Source organism: Beta vulgaris, chromosome 9 (assembly GCF_026745355.1).
Source record: "Beta vulgaris subsp. vulgaris cultivar EL10 chromosome 9, EL10.2, whole genome shotgun sequence".
NCBI lineage: Eukaryota > Viridiplantae > Streptophyta > Magnoliopsida > Caryophyllales > Amaranthaceae > Beta > Beta vulgaris.
In genome coordinates this window covers 34,796,259-34,816,383 of record NC_079210.1, presented here as the reverse complement: position 1 = coordinate 34,816,383, position 20,125 = coordinate 34,796,259, and the positions used below count along the sequence as shown (strand labels likewise).

The 20,125-nt window shown below is 33.2% G+C and overlaps 1 protein-coding gene across 2 annotated transcripts; it reads left to right on the top strand.

The window, feature by feature from the left end:
• Nucleotides 1–10,235: 10,235 nt before the first annotated feature.
• On the top strand, nucleotides 10,236–19,458 carry LOC104903595 (hypothetical protein). Of its 2 annotated transcripts, none has more exons than XM_010691661.4 (7): nucleotides 10,236–10,489; nucleotides 10,624–10,664; nucleotides 10,773–10,836; nucleotides 11,007–11,195; nucleotides 14,551–14,622; nucleotides 18,713–18,891; nucleotides 18,987–19,458. In XM_010691661.4, the coding sequence occupies exons 1-7, from the start codon at nucleotides 10,328–10,330 to the stop codon at nucleotides 19,102–19,104; spliced, it is 825 nt and encodes a 274-aa protein (XP_010689963.2). In that variant the 5' UTR covers nucleotides 10,236–10,327; the 3' UTR covers nucleotides 19,105–19,458. The 2 variants fall into 2 exon arrangements, with proteins under 2 accessions (XP_010689963.2, XP_010689964.2); XM_010691662.4 differs by having other exon boundaries at nucleotides 10,396–10,489; nucleotides 10,768–10,836.
• Nucleotides 19,459–20,125: the final 667 nt, after the last annotated feature.

Here is a 20,125-nt window from a genome sequence, read left to right as displayed (position 1 = left end):
GAGAACCACCTAAACTCGACCCAAGACCTTAGGCTGGAAACAGCTTCTGCGCAAAAACGAAGAAAAATCAATGAAATTCTTGATTACATTTCGGACAACTGAGGTCTTTTGTAGGAAAGTCACTTTAGCCTCATTCTTTCTAAGGCGAGATATGAAGACCTTATTGATTCCTTCAAAGTAGGGTTTCCGCTAAAGAGAAGCCTACTTCTATCAAAACCTTGACTGACTCTAGAGGTTGGAGCCGCGATCACTAACTAATAGTAATCTAATAGAAAATACTAATATAATAGAAAAGAACTGTCTTTTTTGTATACTTTCCTAGGGAGTTAGTTAGTAATTAGTAAGCATGCCAAATACATAAACCAAAAGATGTCCAAATCTCCACCAAGGAAATTTTTTTGCTACAGTCTACATACTCAAGTAGGAAAATTAGACATGGTCTAGGTGTTTAATCAAGAATTGTAACGTCATGGCTAAAATCTATGCTATTTCCTAATATGCCAACCAAAAGTTCTAGCCTAGTGCTTAGAAACTTCGATCCCACTTGAAGCTCGTGGAGATTGTAGTGTGGGGGTGCTATTAGTTGGGGTGGGCTTGTACCATGGTCAAGGCTTCAAAGCTTTTATAGCAGGAGCAATCTCTTTTTCAAACTATTGCACTTGCCCATCCTTCTTCATGATATTGAGCAGTCCCAACCACATACGAATATTTGAAATAAGATGGTGAACTTTTGTTTACAACGTTTGTATATATTATAAAAAAAAAAAAAGTACTCGTAACAATTCTGAATTAGCACAACTTACCTCTTACAAAAAAAAAAAGGAAAAAAACATCAATATTCTATGCTCAATCCAAATTGGTACAGTTGGAAAATTTATAGTTAAATTAAATGTGTTTGTTGATTGGTTATAAGTGACAATTCTATGTTATAGAGTTGTGGGGTTTAATTTAAAACTAAAAACGGCGGGGACGGGAAAAGATACGTTACGAGGCATTTGATACGCCCGCACCAATGCTTTTGGAAAATGAATTGAGTTGCAGGAAGCTTGGTCTGCCACACCAGTCTATCCAAACGCGATATTTTGTGAATTCTTGTGTGTCTCTTCGTGTGAAGAAACACATTCCTTCAACCATCTCTTTTGGCATTTCCTATGGCATATATAGTGATAACATATAAAGTTATTTTTAGATTTCCTTTCCTTTTTCTTTAGAAACACAACCTTCAAATACAAAGTAGTGTATAGAGTTTGTCATCAACCAAACTCTAATTTTTCTTATTCATATCTTATAGGTATGTTAGTGAACTCGTTGATTCTAGTGGATCAGTAAAACACTTATAAGAAGTGAATGAATATGTTCTTGGAAAAACCATCCGATCATCCACAATTCCATATACACATCTAACAACTACGATCCAACACTTAATTCCATCAATATCATTGTAGTGTCCATAGTATGACAAGTTAGCATACAATTTGTCAGAGTTTTTGTGATTTTGTTAAAGCTAAGGTAGTAAAATAATGTAGGTTGCATTTATGAACAAGAGGGGTCGAGCTCGTGATCAAGTTGTGCATAGACTTCTCAAAGCAGACCTCGTATAAAATATTTGGCTTAAATTCGGGCAACATAGGAGTTCATTAAGCAGCTACATTTTTTATTGTTATATGTAATGTAATTCTATATGTATGTGTGATTTCTATTATTTAATATAATGTTTGATTATTATTATATTTTTTGATTATATATTTGAATCGATAATATTAAGTTAATTACCGTATTTAATTATGTACAATGTTGACGAAATTATTTTTTACTAAAAGTTTTTAATCGCAAACGTAAAAATTATTTACATTCAATAATCATTATTTGATTATTAAATAATCCATAATAAATAAAAAAAGATGGGAACATAAAAATTATTTACATTCAGTAATCATTAACTGATTCTTAAATAATCCATAATAAATAAATAAATCAATGGGATGGAAAGGAGATTGAGGAGAGAGAATATATTGTGGGTATGGTAAAAAGTAAGAAAGAGATTAGAGCATGACCAATGGTTGATCCAATTTATGGATCATGAGGAAAGAGACAATAAAAAACATTAAACAAATAGGAGAGACAAAAAAAGAGGAGAGGGGGACAATGCTCAAATCGTTCCAACGATATCAAACTCCTTTGGCAAAAGTGAGTTCATCGCCACATGACACAAGGTAAGAGGAAGTTGAAAATGAAGTGGGTCCCACCAGTTAATTTATTTTTTTAAAAATAAAATACCAACAACTATATTTTTTTTGTCTATAAAGAGAGACCAATATTGAGGGATGGGAAAGAGATTGAGAAGAGAGAATGTATGATGGAGTATGGTAAAAAGTAGGAAAGAGAATGTGAAAATCTAAAATTATAGATCATCTATTGGGGTTGAAGAGATCATAAAAATCAATTGTGGATCATGAATGAGGTGAAAGAGTGAAAAAATAATAAAGTAATTGATGATCCCAAGTTTGGGATCATCTGTTGGTCATGCTCAAATATCTAAAATAATAGATCATCCATTGGGGGTGAAAAGATCAGAAAAATCAATTGTAGATCATGAATGACGTAGAAGAGTGAGAAATTAATAAAGTAATTGAATATCCCAAATTTGGGATCATCCATTGGACATGCTCTTAGTGAAAGGTGATATAGACTAATGAGGTGTGGAGAGAGAAAATAAGGAGAGTTATCTATAGCGGCTTGACCCCATAATCTTTTGATTGTGTCAATGTGGGAGGAACTCTCACAACCTATTACTACTAGACCAACAAGCTAAAGCAACAATATGGAGATGGTATGCATGTCTATATAAGGAGGATTGGACGTAAAATCAAACACAGTCAAATAAATACAAAATGAGTGCCCACATATATAAGACTGGCACACATATGATAATTAAGTCTAACCAAATTAACATGAAGTTTAGTTCTAGATTGTGTGACCCGACTTAATGTCATTTTAATTCTTAAAAATATTCATTTAAAAAATAACTATGTTCATCTAATTGTGTTCAATTCCTTAATGTAGCGTAGCCTTAAGGTCCTGTTTTTTTGGACTTATTTTCAATTCATTTCAGTTAATTTCTATTCAGTTTAGTTTTTATCAGCAATTTAGTTTTTCTTAATTCAGTTTAATTCAATTTTATTACTTTCATTTTAGTTTAGTTCAATTCATTTCATTTCAGTTAATTTCATTTCACTTCAACTTAATTTCTATCATTAAAAAAAACGCCGCCTTAAGCCTAAAGCAATTAGGCTATGTTTAGTTCACCTTAAATTTTCTGATTTGAACTTATCTGATCTGAACTTATTTTTTCCGATCTGATCTGAACTTATTTTTTTCCGACCTGATCTGATCTGAACTTATTTTTTTCTCTAATCTGATTTACAAAATCTTATCTTTTATAAAATATATTATTACTATTATATTATTACTTTGTATTCATTGTTATGCAATACATTATAACATCTTATTTATAGTATTACTATTATTATCATTTTATTTCTATCACTACCTTTACACAACTTTCATTAATAATAATATTTATTATTATTATCATTATTATAATAACAATAACAATAATTATAATCATAATAACAATAATTATTACTAAAAATAATTCTATAACCCAAGTTATTAATTTATAAAAGCACTTCTAAAATGTTTCACACTCTTCCTCAAAAAAAAAATATTTCACACTTGAGAAGTCGGCAGACTCAACTCATTTTTTTTCATATAAAATAAAATAAGATATACAAACAACTACGAAACTTTACCTAAGTACTATTACTAATTTCTCTTTTACGTTGCACACCACACAGCCTCCCCTAGCCCCCTCATTTGCTCAATGAACATTGATATTTTCAGTTTTTTTTCAAAAAATTTCTTTCAGCAAATATTCTCTCTCCATTATTTTCAGTTTTTATTAAAAAAAAAAAACAAAAGCTCCTGTTTTGCTCTGTGAACACAGAGTTTCCTTTGAGCAGAGTGTTGTTCTTGACAAACTTTTTTACCTTTCAAAAAATTGAGTTCTCTTTTTGTATTATATAAATGGATGGTGGTTTCCCATGTATTGACTTGTTTGTTGGTTAGAGGACAAACATAAATTCTTCTGTCAAATTTAGGTATTTTCAGAATTTTCCTTTGCATCAAAATTGGTATAAAAGCCAACTAGCTATGAAAAACTGATCTCATCCCTTCCTCAACCCTCCTGAGATCCATTCAAAATCAGAGTGCAAACAAAGGTTTCTCCTTTTCTGACGACAAATCTCAAAGGTTATTGCTTGGAACATTTTCGATCTTCCTTCATTTGTGAGGTTAGTAGTACTCTAACTTCTAGTTTATTATTTTTTGGAAGATTGAGTAATGCTCGTAGAATAGATTATTGAATTTGTGGGTAAAACATTGATATTTGTATTTGTTGTTTTGAAAATAAATTCTTGATGTTGAATCAATAGTTTTTCATCATCCTTGTGTGTGCATTTCACCTTCCAATTGTTGAACTATGTGATTGAGTAATGCTCGCATGCCATTTTTTTTTGTTTCTTGTGTTACATCTCTCTTTTTATATTAGGTTGTGCTGCAAATTAAGCAATTAAAATATGCCAATAAATGGTTGTAGAATATTCCTGGTGCTGATTGTTCAGTCGTTGTGAAATTAGTATTGTTTTGTGGATGGCAAAATAAATTACTTTGGTATTGGTTTTTTTATATTAATTGTTCTGGAATAAAGCGCTTTTTCTTTTGAACTATTGTATTACTTGTTTGGATCTTAACTAATTTTTGTGTCTTTCTTAAGCGTTTCATACCGACAATTTATTTTCATTTTTAATTAAAATTATTACAATCGTTATACTATTTGGCTAGATGTTCATAGAAGATGTTAATTCAAAGATAATGTTGGGGCTGATTTTTGTTATTTAATTTGCATAGAGGTGCTGATTTTTATTATTTGCTAATCCAGTAATGTTGGGGCGGTACCATTTTTTCGTCAAAAAATAAATCTACAGTTTTTGTAGTTTAGTTTGTGTTTTTAAATTTCTTGCACTTTTTGTGGGTTATTTGACAAAACTATGAAAGAATGTATAAACTAATATTTAAAGTTTGTATATAATAGTTGTAATGGTCGAAAGGGTGACATGGTCCGACGATATTACCGAAATATTTTTGGATATATGCATTGACTTTAAAGTGGGTGCATTCTCAAAGGTGAACTGGGATAAATAGTGGTTAATCTAAACATGAAAAGTGGGATGAATTTCAATGTGAAACAAGTAAGAAATCATCGGGAAAATTTACGCAAAAAATTTAAGATTTGGAATGAAATGGAACTCAAATGGACTGGACTTGTATTTGATCCTATTACTGGTTGCCCACAAGTTGAACAAGATGACAGATGAAAAGTGTTTGTAAAAGTATGACATTATAAGTTATTGTTTGTATCATAAATTCACTTTATTTTGGCATTATTGATAAAAGTATTCAACCATTTTTATTGCAGAAACATAAGGGGATACCTGCGAGATTCATTGAAAGGCCTTTACCCCATTTAGACTTATTACAAAAACTTTTTTTAGGGTCATTTGCTACTAGCAAGTGGAATTTTTCTTCAGCAATGGGGGAGGGGCAACTTAGTGGAGATAATAATGAAGGCTCGGGTGATAATGATGACCATGATGGGAGCATGGATGTAAACAATGGCAATTGTGAAAATGATGCACAGAGTGTATCCCCTCCTAGAAGTACCTCAAAGGGTAAACGTAAGAGTGATAGAAGTAGTAGTGCACGCAAAAAAAGTAAAACGAGTAGCATTGATTCTTGTTTAAAGTTGCTAAGAATGTCTATCCAAACTGGTTCCATGCAGATGGTTAGAAATAAATATGAAAAAGTCTCAGACGCTCTGTATAAAATTGAAGGAGTTGTTAAACAAGGTGAATGATTTATATACCAGTGTATGCAATTCTTGCATCAAGGAGATAATGCTGAATTTTTCTTGGGACTTCACTCCAATGAGCAGAAACTCATGTTCTTGAGAACGACATTTGCATGTCCTTCTAATGAAGCTTATATTCCTCATCCTTATGATAAATCTTCTTGAAGTGTTGAGCTTAACCTTATTTTGCGTTTGGGGTTTTAGTGAGTTATCTCTACTATCTAGTATTATGAGGTATTATGCTAGTATTAGTTTAGGTATTATAGAGCTACTATTTTGTATGACCTTTAAGTTTAAATAGCTTGATATGATGTTATTGCATTACGTTAAATTTTGTTATGGAACTTTTAAGCTTTATTTGCCAATATTATGACCTTTTATATTTCAATTATTTGTTTATTGCAATTTCTTAAGTATATACACTATTATGAGTTGTTCAATTATGATGCAATTTTGTAGAATGGATGCTATGATTCGGATTTGTGTCACAATCATTGCATTTGAGGAGTTGAAGAGATTACTCACACCAATTGAAAGATTACCTTTAAGGATAGGTGGAGAAGGTGGTAGTGAATATATACATAGAGCTTGTTTGGTTAACCTTCAAATACATGAGAAATTAGAATTCCTAGGAAGTAGGTATATGTGTTGTTGTTTGGTTGGCAAAAACATGGGAAGTAGAACTTCCTAGGAAGTTCTATTTCCTACAAAATGGAGGAAATAACTTACCTAGGCCCCCCTAGGTAAGTTGAAATTCCCATGGAAAATAGATTTTCCCATGTTCAACCAATAAAAAAATGTACTTCCTAGGAAATGAAATTTCATGAGCAATGCAAATTCAAGGGAAGTTGTACTTCCCAACTTCAACCAAACGACCCCATAGATTGTTACGTGCTCATTCCAATCTACTTAAAGAGCAATTAAGATTCGGTAGAAACATATTTTTACAACTGGTTACTTGTTTATCGGGTGTTGGAGTTAAGGCTTGGAAAAGCCTTGGCTCATTTTGTTGTTTGTCCCACATTGCTTGTGGGAGGGAATTTCTTCATGTTTATATATTTCCTCCCTCCTTCCATCTATTGAGTTGGTTCTAGAGATGCTTTTGTGGTTGGATGATATGTTTGGTTTGGGCTCGCTATCACACACGCGCGCGCGCCGCCCGCCCGGACCAGGGCCATGGGCCTTGGGCCTTGGGCTTTGGGGAATTAACTTAACTAAAGTTTTGGACCCGGGAGCTACGCGTGTGTGGCTGTTAGAATTCTGTAACGTTTTACCGTTATAGTATTCATGGCAATCCCTAATTATCCGCCCATTGATTTCTGTCTTGATTGTTGTCCGTTTTTGGCTTGATTTTTCCCTATAAAATCAGTGCCATTCTGTTCAGTCAAACACACAAAAATACAATCTCTCTCTTCTTCCTTTTCTCTTTCTCTCTTCCTGGGTTTTCGTGCTTATCTCCAAAGCTCAGTTTGCTAGTGGTGGCATTCTTAGCTACTGTGTTAACCTTGGGGAGCATTCCGGCCACGTTCGATAACCACCAGTGTCGGGCCGTAATTGCTTTCAAGTCAGTGGTCTCCTACCACGGCACAGTTCTGAAAGCTCTATTTATGCCTTTGCGAATCGTTTATTCCAACATCGGGAAAAGAATTATTATCAAGTGGTAGATTCATCGAAGTGGCGGAGCAAATAGGAATTTTTCTATATATTATGGCTAAAGGAAGTTCCTATCGTGATGTTGCTGATCGATTTCAATATTCAGTTGCAAAAATTGGTTTCTATTTCAAACAAGTATTGAAAGAAATGGTTCATCTGTCTATTGAGATCATAAGACCATATCAAGATTTGAATGAAAAGCCTGCACAAATAGCGCAAAACCAACTATATTGGCCATTCTTTAAGGTAACACTTCACACCACCTTATAATTTTACACTACGTAACTTGGCATATTATATTTTCTATCTAGAATGGCAATAACGCATTATTTGTTGTCATACTTTAAGGATTGTGTTGGAGCTCTAGATGAGACTCTTATAAATGCACTTGTAAGCGACAATGATGGTATAGCATTTCGGGGACACAAAGGAAACAAAACGAGGAATGTTTTGGCTGCATGTTCGTTTGATAGATTATTCACATTCGCAAATATTGGATTTGAAGGGAGTGTTCATGATATCACAGTTTGGAGTCATTACTTAAGTGAACCAAAATTTCAATTTCCACATCCCCCTGCAGGTATTAATTAGTAAAAAAAATTGTTTTACTACAACTATAGATAGAAATATTTACATTCTCATTTATTTTAACAGGAAAATGCTATTTGGTAGATGCTGGATATCCAAATACTATTGGATACTTGAGTCCATTTAAGATAATAATATAAGATATCACATTCCCGAATTTCAAAATGGCCCCCCTTCCAGAAGGCATGCTAGAAAACTTTAATTATCGTCACTCATCTCTCCGTACTACAATTGAAAGATGTTTTCGAACCCTTAACAAGAGATGGAAAATATTGTCAAAACATGCCGAATATGGATGTCCCATATCAATTGGCTATTATGGTTTCTGCATCTACACTCCAAAATTTCATCCGATTTGTATGAGTTGGATATACCGATTTCAAGGACTGTAATATTGTACCATGTAGAGCAGATTGTGAAATGTTCAATAACTTGCGCAAGAAAAAGAAATGGATAGGGTGCAACTTTAAATAGCTAGAGAGGTTTGAAATTCGGTAGGAAGAGGTATACCGAATCTAAATTTATAATTTGTATCTCGCACTTATCTTATTTTGAAATGTAATATGAACTTAGTAGTTTCGTTCTCATGAATTTGAGCTATCATATTTTATATATTTCTTATTTTTGCGCAATTCTTATGTTCTTAACACGTGACTTTTTATTTTTTATTATATAATAACAATAAAATAACTTAAATAATGATAACAATAACATTTATAACGATAACAACGAGATTAATAATAATTACCAATATTAATAATTAATAAGTACAACAGCAACAATAATAATCCTTTTGAACAAATGTACTAGCAAATAATAGTATTAATAGTATAATGAATTTTTAAATATTAACATGATCTAATCTGATCTGATCTAAAATAAGCAAAAAATAAGGCAAAATGAACATAGCCTTAGGCTATGTTTAGTTCACCTGAAATTTTCTGATTTGAACTTATCTGATCTGAACTTATTTTTTCAGATCTGATTTACAAGATCTTATCTTTTATAAAATATATTATTACTATTATATTATTACTTTGTAATTCATTATTATGCAATACATTATAAGATCTTCTTTATAGTATTACTATTATTATCATTTTATTTCTATTACAACTTTTACACAACTTTTATTATTAATAATAATAATTATTATTATCATTATTATAAGAACAACAATAATAATAATTATTACTAAAAATAATTATATAACTCATGTCATTAATTTATAAGAGCAATTATACAATGTTTCACACTTTCCCTTAAAAAAATGTTTCACACTTGAGAAGTCGGCAGACTCAACTTTTTTTTTTCATATAAAATAAAATAAGATATACAAACAACTATGACTTGCGCATAAAAGAAATAATTGCGTGCAACTTTAAATAGCTAGAGAGATTTGAAATTCGGTAGGAAGAGGTGTACCGACTCTAAATTTATAATTTGTATCTCACACTTAGCTTATTTTGAAATGTAATCCGAACTTAGTAGTTTCATTGTCATGGATTTGAGCTTTCATATTATATATATTTCTTATTTTTGCGTCAATCTTATGTTCTTAATACGTGTCTTTTAATTTTCTATTATTTAATAACAACACAATAACTTAATATAATGATAACAATGACATTTATAATGGTAACAACAAGATTAATAATAATTACAAATATTAATAATTAATAAGTACAACAACAACAATAATCCTTTTAAACAATGTACTAGTAAATAATAATACTCCCTTTGTATTTTATTTATCTTTCTCAATATAGTCATGTGTGGTCTTGTTTGATTCGTCTCAATGAGTATTTTATTAATATTCAATTAGTATAATTTTTACTAATATGTAATGAAAGATATTTAATAGTAATAATGAGTTTTTAAATATAAGCATGATCTTATCTGAACTGATCTGATCTGATCTGATCTGATCTGATCTGATCTATTCTGATATAAACTTATTTTTTCTGATCTGATCTAAAATAAGCACAAATAAGGTGAACGGAACATAGCCTTAGTCAAGACAAAACCCACAACCCAGTACCAGGAGGCAAGTACCATCAGCCAGATAGTAGAAAAACTGGAACAATTTACGACTAACAAACATCGATTATAGCAACAATGTGGAGGTTGAGACGATTTGCAGACCATGCAATCACTGCCAGTGCAAGATCATCAATTCTAAGTTGTCAGAAACATTTCTCAATCAATGGTTCTTCAACATTTCCCCCTTTTTCTCATCCTTCACAATCTTCTTCCATCCGCTTTCTCGACATCTACCAGGTTTATTCTCTTACTAAGTTGCTCATATTGAATTCTTCTTCTACATTATTATATCTTTCAATTTATCTTTTGGGGATTTTGGTTGTAGTATATTGTAATTTGTAAATAATGATGTTAATAATATGTGATTTCAGATGGGAAGCAAAGAGGCAATCGAGAAAGAACGTGCCCGACTGTATGTATCATGGGTTTTATTTTCCCTTTGATTTGGAGTTAACTTTCTTTTTTTTTTAATTATTTTGCATTTTTGATGTATAGTTTTACTTGTTTGACTTTAGGACAGTAAAGATGAGATGAGTAGGGGATATTTTGCAGATATGCATGATCTTAAAAAAAATGGAGGCAAGGTAATTCTTTTAGATGTTAATTTTGTTAATATTTTCTTAGGGTTTTTCATTTTTGTATTTTTTCCCCCTGTCAATTTAATTATGATGTTTGTTTTGGTTGCTGTACTAAAAATGCAAAATGGGTTTTGATTGATTTGATGTTTTGGGGCTTGTGGTGTTAATCTGGGTAGATTGCCATGGCAAGTAAAAGTTTGATCCCCGCTGCTGCAGCAGTGAAGTTTCCAACACTGGAAGTTAGTTATTCTGATGGTGAAGTTTTTAAGCTTCCACTTGGGTCAGATGGTAAGGTGGTTGATCCCAACAAGATGGATATTCCTAAGGCGACTTTACTTTGTCTATCGTTTCGTGCAAGTTCGCAGGTTTGCCTTTGAACTATTGTACTATATTGCTTTCTGTATGCCTATTGTGTTACTCAGTGTGTTTTATAATCTGTTGGAAGATGTTGAATTAGAGGATTGTAGCCATATTATATGAAGATCATATTGCTGAACCTGCTTGTGATTTTAAGATAAGGTAGGACGATGTTTATAATTGACATCATGCAAAGCATTTCTCATCTCTTGAAGTGATCAGTCTTTTACATTAATATTGATTTTGCCTTACTGGCTCCTTTTTTCCCCTCCAAAAGTAAAATTTGTTTCATTGGAAAAAGTAAAGTTTGGTAAATCTCACTCATCACCTCTTTGGCTCTTATTAGAGAAACTAACAATCTATAACAAGGACATGCTATAGTTGCATATCATGGTGACATACTTGTAATCAATTGCAAAGAAGAGAGAAAAACTACCCAAACACCCCCTAATTTTTTTTGGGAAATCCCCATATACCCGTAAATTTTCTGAATGTTACACAAAATACCCGAGGTATGCTACTATAGTACTATTTACACATCACTGTGATAAATTGGGACAAGCTACTCTTCTTATTATACATTTCAAAACTGTCTTTTTACCCATGAATTGCACCAGGCTTCACCTTATACCCAACCTCTTCTCTTCTAGGAACGGTTGCACTTCAGGAAAGGACATTGAATATAAAAGTATAAAAAATCAAGATCCCCTCTTTTCATAGAAGTATTAGCTTAACTGCACACTTCCTATTCTCACATCTACAGGGTGGTGCAACTAGTATGTGGCTATGTGCTTCACTAAGACAACTGGGTGTTGCTTCTTTTGGGAATACTGTATTGATTCTTTTGTGTTATGTAACATACATGGTTCCAGTGGAAAACTCTTAATTACTGATTTTCTTCTTTTGGGAATACTGTATTGATCCTTTTGTGTTATGTAACATACATGGTTCCAGTGGAAAACTCTTAATTACTGATTTTCTGGCTTCCTTCCAGTTGATGACTAGTATCCCACTTTCACTCATAATCCCACGGGTCTTGCTTTCTGCCTACTGTTAGTTTCCTCGAAATGCACCTCTAGACATCATTGATTAAAGGAACATTTGATATGAGATGCCGAATACCCTCACTTTCAGTCTAACACAATGCCGATTGACGAGGTGGCGTTTATATTCATTCCCCAGTTTATGAGTAACTTGCTTTGCAATGCCAAACGTAGCATAAGGATACTCCTAGGAGATGCTCAATTACTACTCAAATCAACACCAAATTTCTCAATTGAATTCCTTTGGAAGTCCCCCTGATTCTCTTAGAAGCTTTCTTAATGACATAATCCTTAATCTATTCTGCTGTCCACCTAGTTGCATGACCCAATCCCTTCAGTTAAGTGATTTTCCTGACCATGCTTCCTGACTGGGAATTTTCTGCTTTGCTTACATAATACCCACTTCCCACATAGTTGGTCTCGCTTGAAGAACATAGATCTAGGACCAAGATGTTTGCTTGCTAAACAATACTGACTACTTACACCAGGTTTTAGAAGCTACATGCTGAACTTTTGTGTAACTTATTCTAGAGTTTGCCATGTGCTACTATCGAGTGAAGGTTTTAATTATTTTGACGCTGTACTGCTGTTAGGATTTAGTTCTTTTGGATTGCAGATAAACAACTAAAGTAAACCTGTCGTTTTAGAAAGTTGTATGACAGTCTATATTAAGGGCATTGGACATTTTGTTTTGATTATTTTAGTCTTTTTATTCTTTTTTAGGTTGAAAGACAATTTCAGGAAGTTACTTGTAATACTTTACAGTCTAAACTTTAATGTAAGTGCTAACTCAAGAGGATGTTGCATAGCTTGTACAATATGTTGATAACTAGGTACTTGCATCTATAGAAGTTATAAGGATATAGTTTTCTCGTGGAATGGAAATATTCTCTTATGAGAGATGTCTCTTTTGAGTTTCTTAGAATTGTTTTTGTAAAGTTGGTGACTTAGACTAAAGACCTTTATTGTGTTCTTGGTGGCCATTAGGATCTTTATAGAACTTGTTAATTTGGTTAGCAACTTAACTTCTTTATCCTAATTCTGGTTGCTTAGTCGTCCTCTAGAGATCTAGGTCATGACTGACCTATCCTTAGTAAACACTCTGAAAATTTATCCACCTTCAAACTCGCTCAAATCACCTTTAAATTAAAAGCTCTTAGTTTTCCAACTTGACTTTTTTTTTCCTGGTAGTCTGGTACCCCTTATGAACATGATAAAAACCTCTAACTCCTTAAACTAAGTCGAAACCCCCAAATTCTAGCAATCTCAGTTTCAAAACGCATGAAAAACACTTTGAACCATATTTTGACCCGTACACATCAAATTATGGTATAGTAGCTTCAACTTTGACATCTGTATCATAATTACTGTCAACAATAGGCTTTAATAGCAGAACATATAGCTTCATTGATGCTAATGGAACATCCAGGGGTTTAAGGGTGAAATATCTTTAGAGTACCTAAGTAGCTGCAAGATAAAAATTTGTACATCCAAATCTACACCACCAAAGTAACTACTGCTTTTACATATAGTGATATTTTTGCTTGCAGGCGAGCTGACTGGGGAATTCTGATAGCGTTATGGATCGACTTAACAAATGTATCATCATCCCATGCAAGGAAATGCAGATCCTTCACAAAATTTTATTAGACTAATTCCAATTTCCAAGCCTTTAAAATCTAGTATAGAAGTTTAATACACTTTCTAGTTTCTCCACAAATTCCTTAAGTTATCTTCTAATACGTTCCAAAACTGGGACATGGGATATTTCTGTCTAAGCTCGTTAGAAACAAAAAGCATAGTAGGTTGACTATCAATCAATACAAAGTACAACAGTTATCATGCATGACATTTAGAAAACTAACACAGTCATTACTTGCTTACAAAATTGAATCGTAGCCTTTTTCAAGGCTCACTTTGATCTTACACGTAGCCTAGGTGAAATGTATCTTCTTCCATAGTGTTTCATGGGCCCACGGCTTTGCAAGACATTATCAACAATAAACTTAGGCATTATGAATGATCACATCAACCACTTGACTCATTCTTGCAACTTTTATCTTTGATGTGAGTCTTATTTTGCCCAGACTATTGGCTGCCTTTTTTCATTATATTGTGATTTTGCATAAGCTTTTGTGGTCTATTGTGTAACATGTGGAACAAGCAACAATATTATGATACTAAATGCTTCATATCTTTGAGATTTGCAACTTTTCTGGATCCTTTGGGTTCCCATCTCTTGAGACTGCCAAAGTGATGTAAACTGTTTGAGGTGGTCTAAACATGTTCTGTGGTCTGAAATTTCGATGTTCTTTTTCAGGGTATGAATGATTCATGGAGTAAACCCTTTCTTAATGCTTTCAGTGATTCGAAAAATATCCATCTCTATGAGGTATATATTTCTATAATTGTACCTTTTGATTAAAATAGATGGTTTACTGTTATAAATCGTGCTGTGTGTTTGAGTCCTTAGTAGCTGGTGCTATAATTTGTGTTAGGAAGCCATAAGTTATGATGTTTTTTTTGGGTAAAGTTCAATAAGAACAGCAATGTAACTCTTAACTCTGATTCTTATCTGTTATGTGGCTCAGGTAATGTTCCTGGTTCTGAATAATCTACACTTATCATTGTTACTTTAACCTTTTAGTGGTATGAATCGAATCGTAGAATCGGATCGTAGAATCGACCGATCCTACCAAAATTAAGAAAAAAAATCATTTGAGTAAACTATGTCTATTGTATATTCATATTTGAGCTAAAATAAGAATAATAAGTCAATATTTTCAATAAGTGAACACTTAAAAAAGACGACAAGATATATACAAAGTATAAAATCACACTAGTAACTTTGATAAGTCTACACTCTACTAAAATAAAGCACAAATTACATCACCATCAACTGTATATTTGTATTTGAGCTAGAATTAATATAATAATTCAGTCTTTCTAATAAATCACTTGTTAAAAAGACACCATGACATGTAGTAAATAATTATACACATAACGTATTAAGTCTACACCTTATTATAATTAATCAAACACAAATTACATCCCCACCACTACAAATCAACTCCATAAATTACACATCAATATTTTCATAACTACCGTCATCTACATTGTCACTACTCCCAATATCCGCCAGTGGTAGTTCCTCCGATATCATATTAGCATAATTGATTTACTGTATTAGTTCAGCAAGAAATATGTAAGAAAATAGGCAGCAATTCAAATTAAATTGAGCCAAAATTCAAGTAGAAATATAGGAAATACCAGTTAAATCCAGCAGAAATTAAGTAAGAATTCAAGCAAACAAAATCAAGTTTCAAGCAGAAATTTGAGCTACAAAATCAAGCAAAACCCCGACCATTAATTCAACCAGAAAAATCGAAAGAAAAATACAGGCTTCAAGCAAAAATTATAAAGCAACAAAATTTAGCAAATATTCGAGCATCAGTATAGCATAAATTTGTCTAAATAGGCAGCAACAATTAGCACGAAATTCTTCTAATATGTGGCAACAATTCATGTCGAATTATTTAATTTGAAACGAAATTGAGCATAAACCAAGATAAGTTTACTTGATTGTTGATTCAGAGCAGTTTCACGATTAGCAGCATGTATTTTGGGAGAATTCGGCCAATTTTTGGGAGAAAGAGAGATATAATAGGGTTTTGGTGAAATGAGAATGAAATTTGAGGGTTTTGTTTGATGGGCTTGGCCCGAGATATTGGAAAAGAACCCATCTCAAGTACAAATGCGGGATCGTTAGAATCGGCTTAGGATCGCGATCCTACTGATTTTGACCGATTCTAACGATCCTACCATCGATTCTACTCATCAGCGATTTTGATAACAATCCAGATCGTATGGCCTGATCAGGATCGTAGAATCGTACGATTCTACGATCCGGATCGCGATTTTAATAACATTGATATGAATGCTAGATACCACTTGAGGACTACACTTTTATCATGTCAAGTGTTGTTTTGGTCTGTCCTTTAATGCTCACTACGCAGAGGACTGAAGGCAGTTAAACTCTTGATCCAACTTTGTTTTTGCGAAATTGCCCAAGTACACAATAGGACAACTTGGGACCAACTGCTTATAAATTTATGATGATATGGGTTTTCAGCTGGCTTGTCACTAGTTGATAACCTGAGTTTGAAACAAATTGCTGGATTCAACTACAAGTATCAAATTCTGATTTGCAGATTAAATTACAATGATAAATCCAGGTCCTATATCTTGTTTTGACGAACTAAGCAAACGTCTCTGGCCAAAAGGCTAGCTCAATTTCCAATTTAGGCTACAGTTATGTGTCTAGACCTTCAATCTGTCGAAATCAATCCACGAGGCAAGTTATAGCTAGCAAATCAGGTTCCCACTAAGATGGCTTCGGTTGCTCTCATTATTATTGAATTGGAAGATATTTGATAGAAGTGTATGACTCGTGAAGCTTGTTAAGGATATTTCTGATTAGTTTACTACCATCCGTTGAAAAATTCATTTGGGATCATGTGCTTTCGAGGGACTAACTATAGCATTTCATTTGAGGGTTGAGGTCGTCTGTAACTGAAAAGTGGACAACTGACAGATGTGGGGTAGTGACACGCACCAAAATTATTTGTAAGTCTATGCCTCTATGGTAATGGCCCTGAGGCTTAATCTGAACTTTCTTACTATTAATACCCTGGGAGGTGATCACAGAGAGGTTCCTTCGGACGCATATGTACCCTGTTGTCTGTCTGCGTAGTATTTTTATTACATGGGAATTAAATGACATTACTGGGTTTTAAAGTTAACTTGTTCTTGAAGGTCCAACTCCGCTCCTGTCTAGTGCTAACAGTGGCATAGAAAAGTGAGCAATACTGATTACTGACATCAAGTGGTTGCTGGAGGATTATGATTTATTAAATTTCCTTGTCATGTGGTGGCATATGAATCAAAATACAAGATATATGTGTTTTTAAGGTGGCTTGTGGTCTTGGGCACCAATAGCCATTTTGTTCTTGCCAAGTTTAGGTATCAGAATGCAACAAGCCCCAATGTTATTTGGTTGTCTTTTAGGGAATAAAAGAATAAGGGGTGGCTATTATTCTGTAAGTGCAGACAATTTGGATTGTTAAAGTGTTAACACCTTACAAAGTTAGGGTCTATATATGAAAATAAGCCTCAAAAAGATGTTCAGCTTCAAATGGCTTAAGGAATCAAACTTGTTTCCTCTACTCATCAGCCGTTTATCCATAAGCTCTTTTTTTTTTTTACGATTGTTTCTATGTCTCATCACTCATCTTATTCTTATTATTTCATAATTTGTATTAATGGAGTAGATACGCGAATAGCATTGCTGTATCAAATACAGAAATAGAACTAACTGTTATGTTTGTTATAAGGCTGGTAGTATTCTATAATTCTTGTCTATGTTACTCGGATTCAAGTACTCATGAATCTTGAGATATGCTTATGTGTGGAAATGTCTGATTTGGCAGTTGTATGAAAAATTTCTATGTTTTCGGTCCAAAATGAGGACTCAAATGTCCATACCTTATACCCATGTCAGTTTGTTGAGGATTTAAAACGAATACCAGAAATGAAATGAAGAGTTTAAGTAACATAAATCCTTGTTAATTCTGGCAGTCAATGGATGTGATAGATTGCTGTAGAACATTATTTCAAACTGATGTTGTAAGGGCTTGAGGCTTTCCACCTAATCATGGAGACATTATTCTGCACATGGTTTTGGAGACTTGCAGAATAGTCTTTACATCAGATAACATGGAGATTATGTGGTGTTGGTAAAGCCTAGCTACTTTGAAGTTCTGTGAGTGCTTAAGATATTGCTTTCGTATCATCACTGTAAAAAGTTATGACATTGTATCTGATAGCAGATATGAGTAAGATCTATACCATAGTTACAAGACTCTTTCACATGGTTCTCGGCACTTGACAATGACTTTTTGACATGCCATACAATGAGCATGAATTGGCATGTGGATCTGCCTCTGAAAAATAATGAGTGAAAGAGGACTTGAACAAATCTTGAACCCAGGACCTTTCATTTTGTGTAATATGTTTCAACCATCAAGAAAATGAAATTAAGTGATGGTTAGTACAATAAATAAACATTAATCGTGTTGTGCCATTCTGTTTCAACCATCAAGAAAATGAAACAAGTGATGGTTAGTACAATAGACAAATGTTGATAAAAGGTTAGTCCCTTCATTGCATGAATTCCATTGTAACTTTGATGCTATCTTATTTGCACTTCACAACTACATGTACAACTTGCCACCTCCTATTACTAGCCTCACATTTTCCCTCAACAACACATGGCAACATATGAAAATAAGTATGACAAGTTTTACGTTATTTTGAAAAAAACTTTGTGCATCCAACGGTGATGAATAGCTTGTTAGTCATTACATCGTTTATCTACTGTTCTTTTACTATGAACTTTAACATGTAATTTGCATACCGTTCAGGTATCTTTTGTGGATTCATGGTTGCTGTCACGAAAGCCCGTGAAGTGGCTCTTGCTTCGAATGATGAAGAAATCAAATCTAATTGAGAATACCAGTGGGCTGCAAAGACAATTTGTCTATTCATTTGGTGATAACTATTACTTCAGGAAGGAGCTCAGGATATTGAATCTTTTGACTGGGTATGCAATTTTTGCCTTCTTTCAGTTGCATTTCATTAGTTTAACCTCTTAACTATTTTGTTAAGAAAATGGTCATGAAAATCGTTTTTTCGCAGGTATGTGTTCTTGCTTGACAAATTTGGTAGAATAAGATGGCAAGGTTTTGGAGCAGCAACAGAAGAGGAGATATCATCACTTAATTCATGTGTCTCGCTTCTACTAGAGGAGAAGTAAGCTTTCAGATAACCTCAATAGTGATGACTGATGAATGCAGATTATATGGTAAACTTGTGCAACTTGACATAAATAAAGAGAACATCTGGGACTACTTGAGCGGGCAATGAAGCATTGATCACTAACCATCTTTGTCTCGCTCCATCGGCATTGATCTAGATTGTGCCTCCCGTTCGTTTTTGTTTAATTCAATTTCAGTTTGACAGCACAAGCTGCCCACACTACAATTATGTACCCTACATTGATTGTTACATCCACCAAGCTTGCATTCGTGGTTGGAGTTTGGATCTTAACTTCGAAGAATAATCATCTTTCTTTGTTCCTTTATGAATTTATTTGTTATATTTTGGTTAATCCCTTCTCGTTCTATAAGGTCTAAAATTAATTCATTTTTTTACGAGTTATAGATACTTTTACGACCTGTGCTTTGCCAAAAATGTAGAGTTTGAGACTTGAGACCTGACCTTGGAGATGCGAAACCCTCTTTAAAAAGCTTGAAAGTCATATTGCCTAAAATCTTGTACAAAGCACAATGTAGCAATAAAAAAGAAACGGAGTGAGTCATATGTAGTATCAAATATGTTCTATAAATCTGCCAAAAGGAGCTCTTTATGACACCCTAGAAGTAGAAAAACAAATGTCAAAAAATAGAAAAAATAAGATAGTGTAGGAATGTGAGATATTTCCTCTCACATTCACTCTTACAGCTTGTATTATATTTCTTCTTTATTTTTTCTTTTCTGTTAGCTGTTGTATCCACAATTGTTTCTTGTTTTCTTTTGTATAGTTTTCTGCTGAGGTGTAATGCTGAAGTGTGCAACTCTTTTAGGTATTTAGGACTATATATATAGCACTATACTAGATTGTAAAAGGTAGCCGTTTTTGGTGATATAATCAAGAAAGATTCAATCTTGAAAAGTGTGTACACAAAAAACAGAACTCTTTTCAATTTTTGTTTCTCACCATCAATTTGTTCTTTTGTTTTCTGTTTTTTTGTGTACACACTTTTCAAGATTAAATC

What these genes read in the sequence shown, in the direction of transcription:
- LOC104903595 (XM_010691661.4), top strand. Translation starts at nt 10,328, where the DNA reads ATGTGGAGGTTGAGACGATTTGCAGACCATGCAATCACTGCCAGTGCA. An exon ending in TTAAAAAAAATGGAGGCAAG is followed by an intron (nt 10,837 to 11,006) that starts GTAATTCTTTTA and finishes TAATCTGGGTAG; the next exon opens with ATTGCCATGGCAAGTAAAAG. An exon ending in ATATTGAATCTTTTGACTGG is followed by an intron (nt 18,892 to 18,986) that starts GTATGCAATTTT and finishes GTTTTTTCGCAG; the next exon opens with GTATGTGTTCTTGCTTGACA.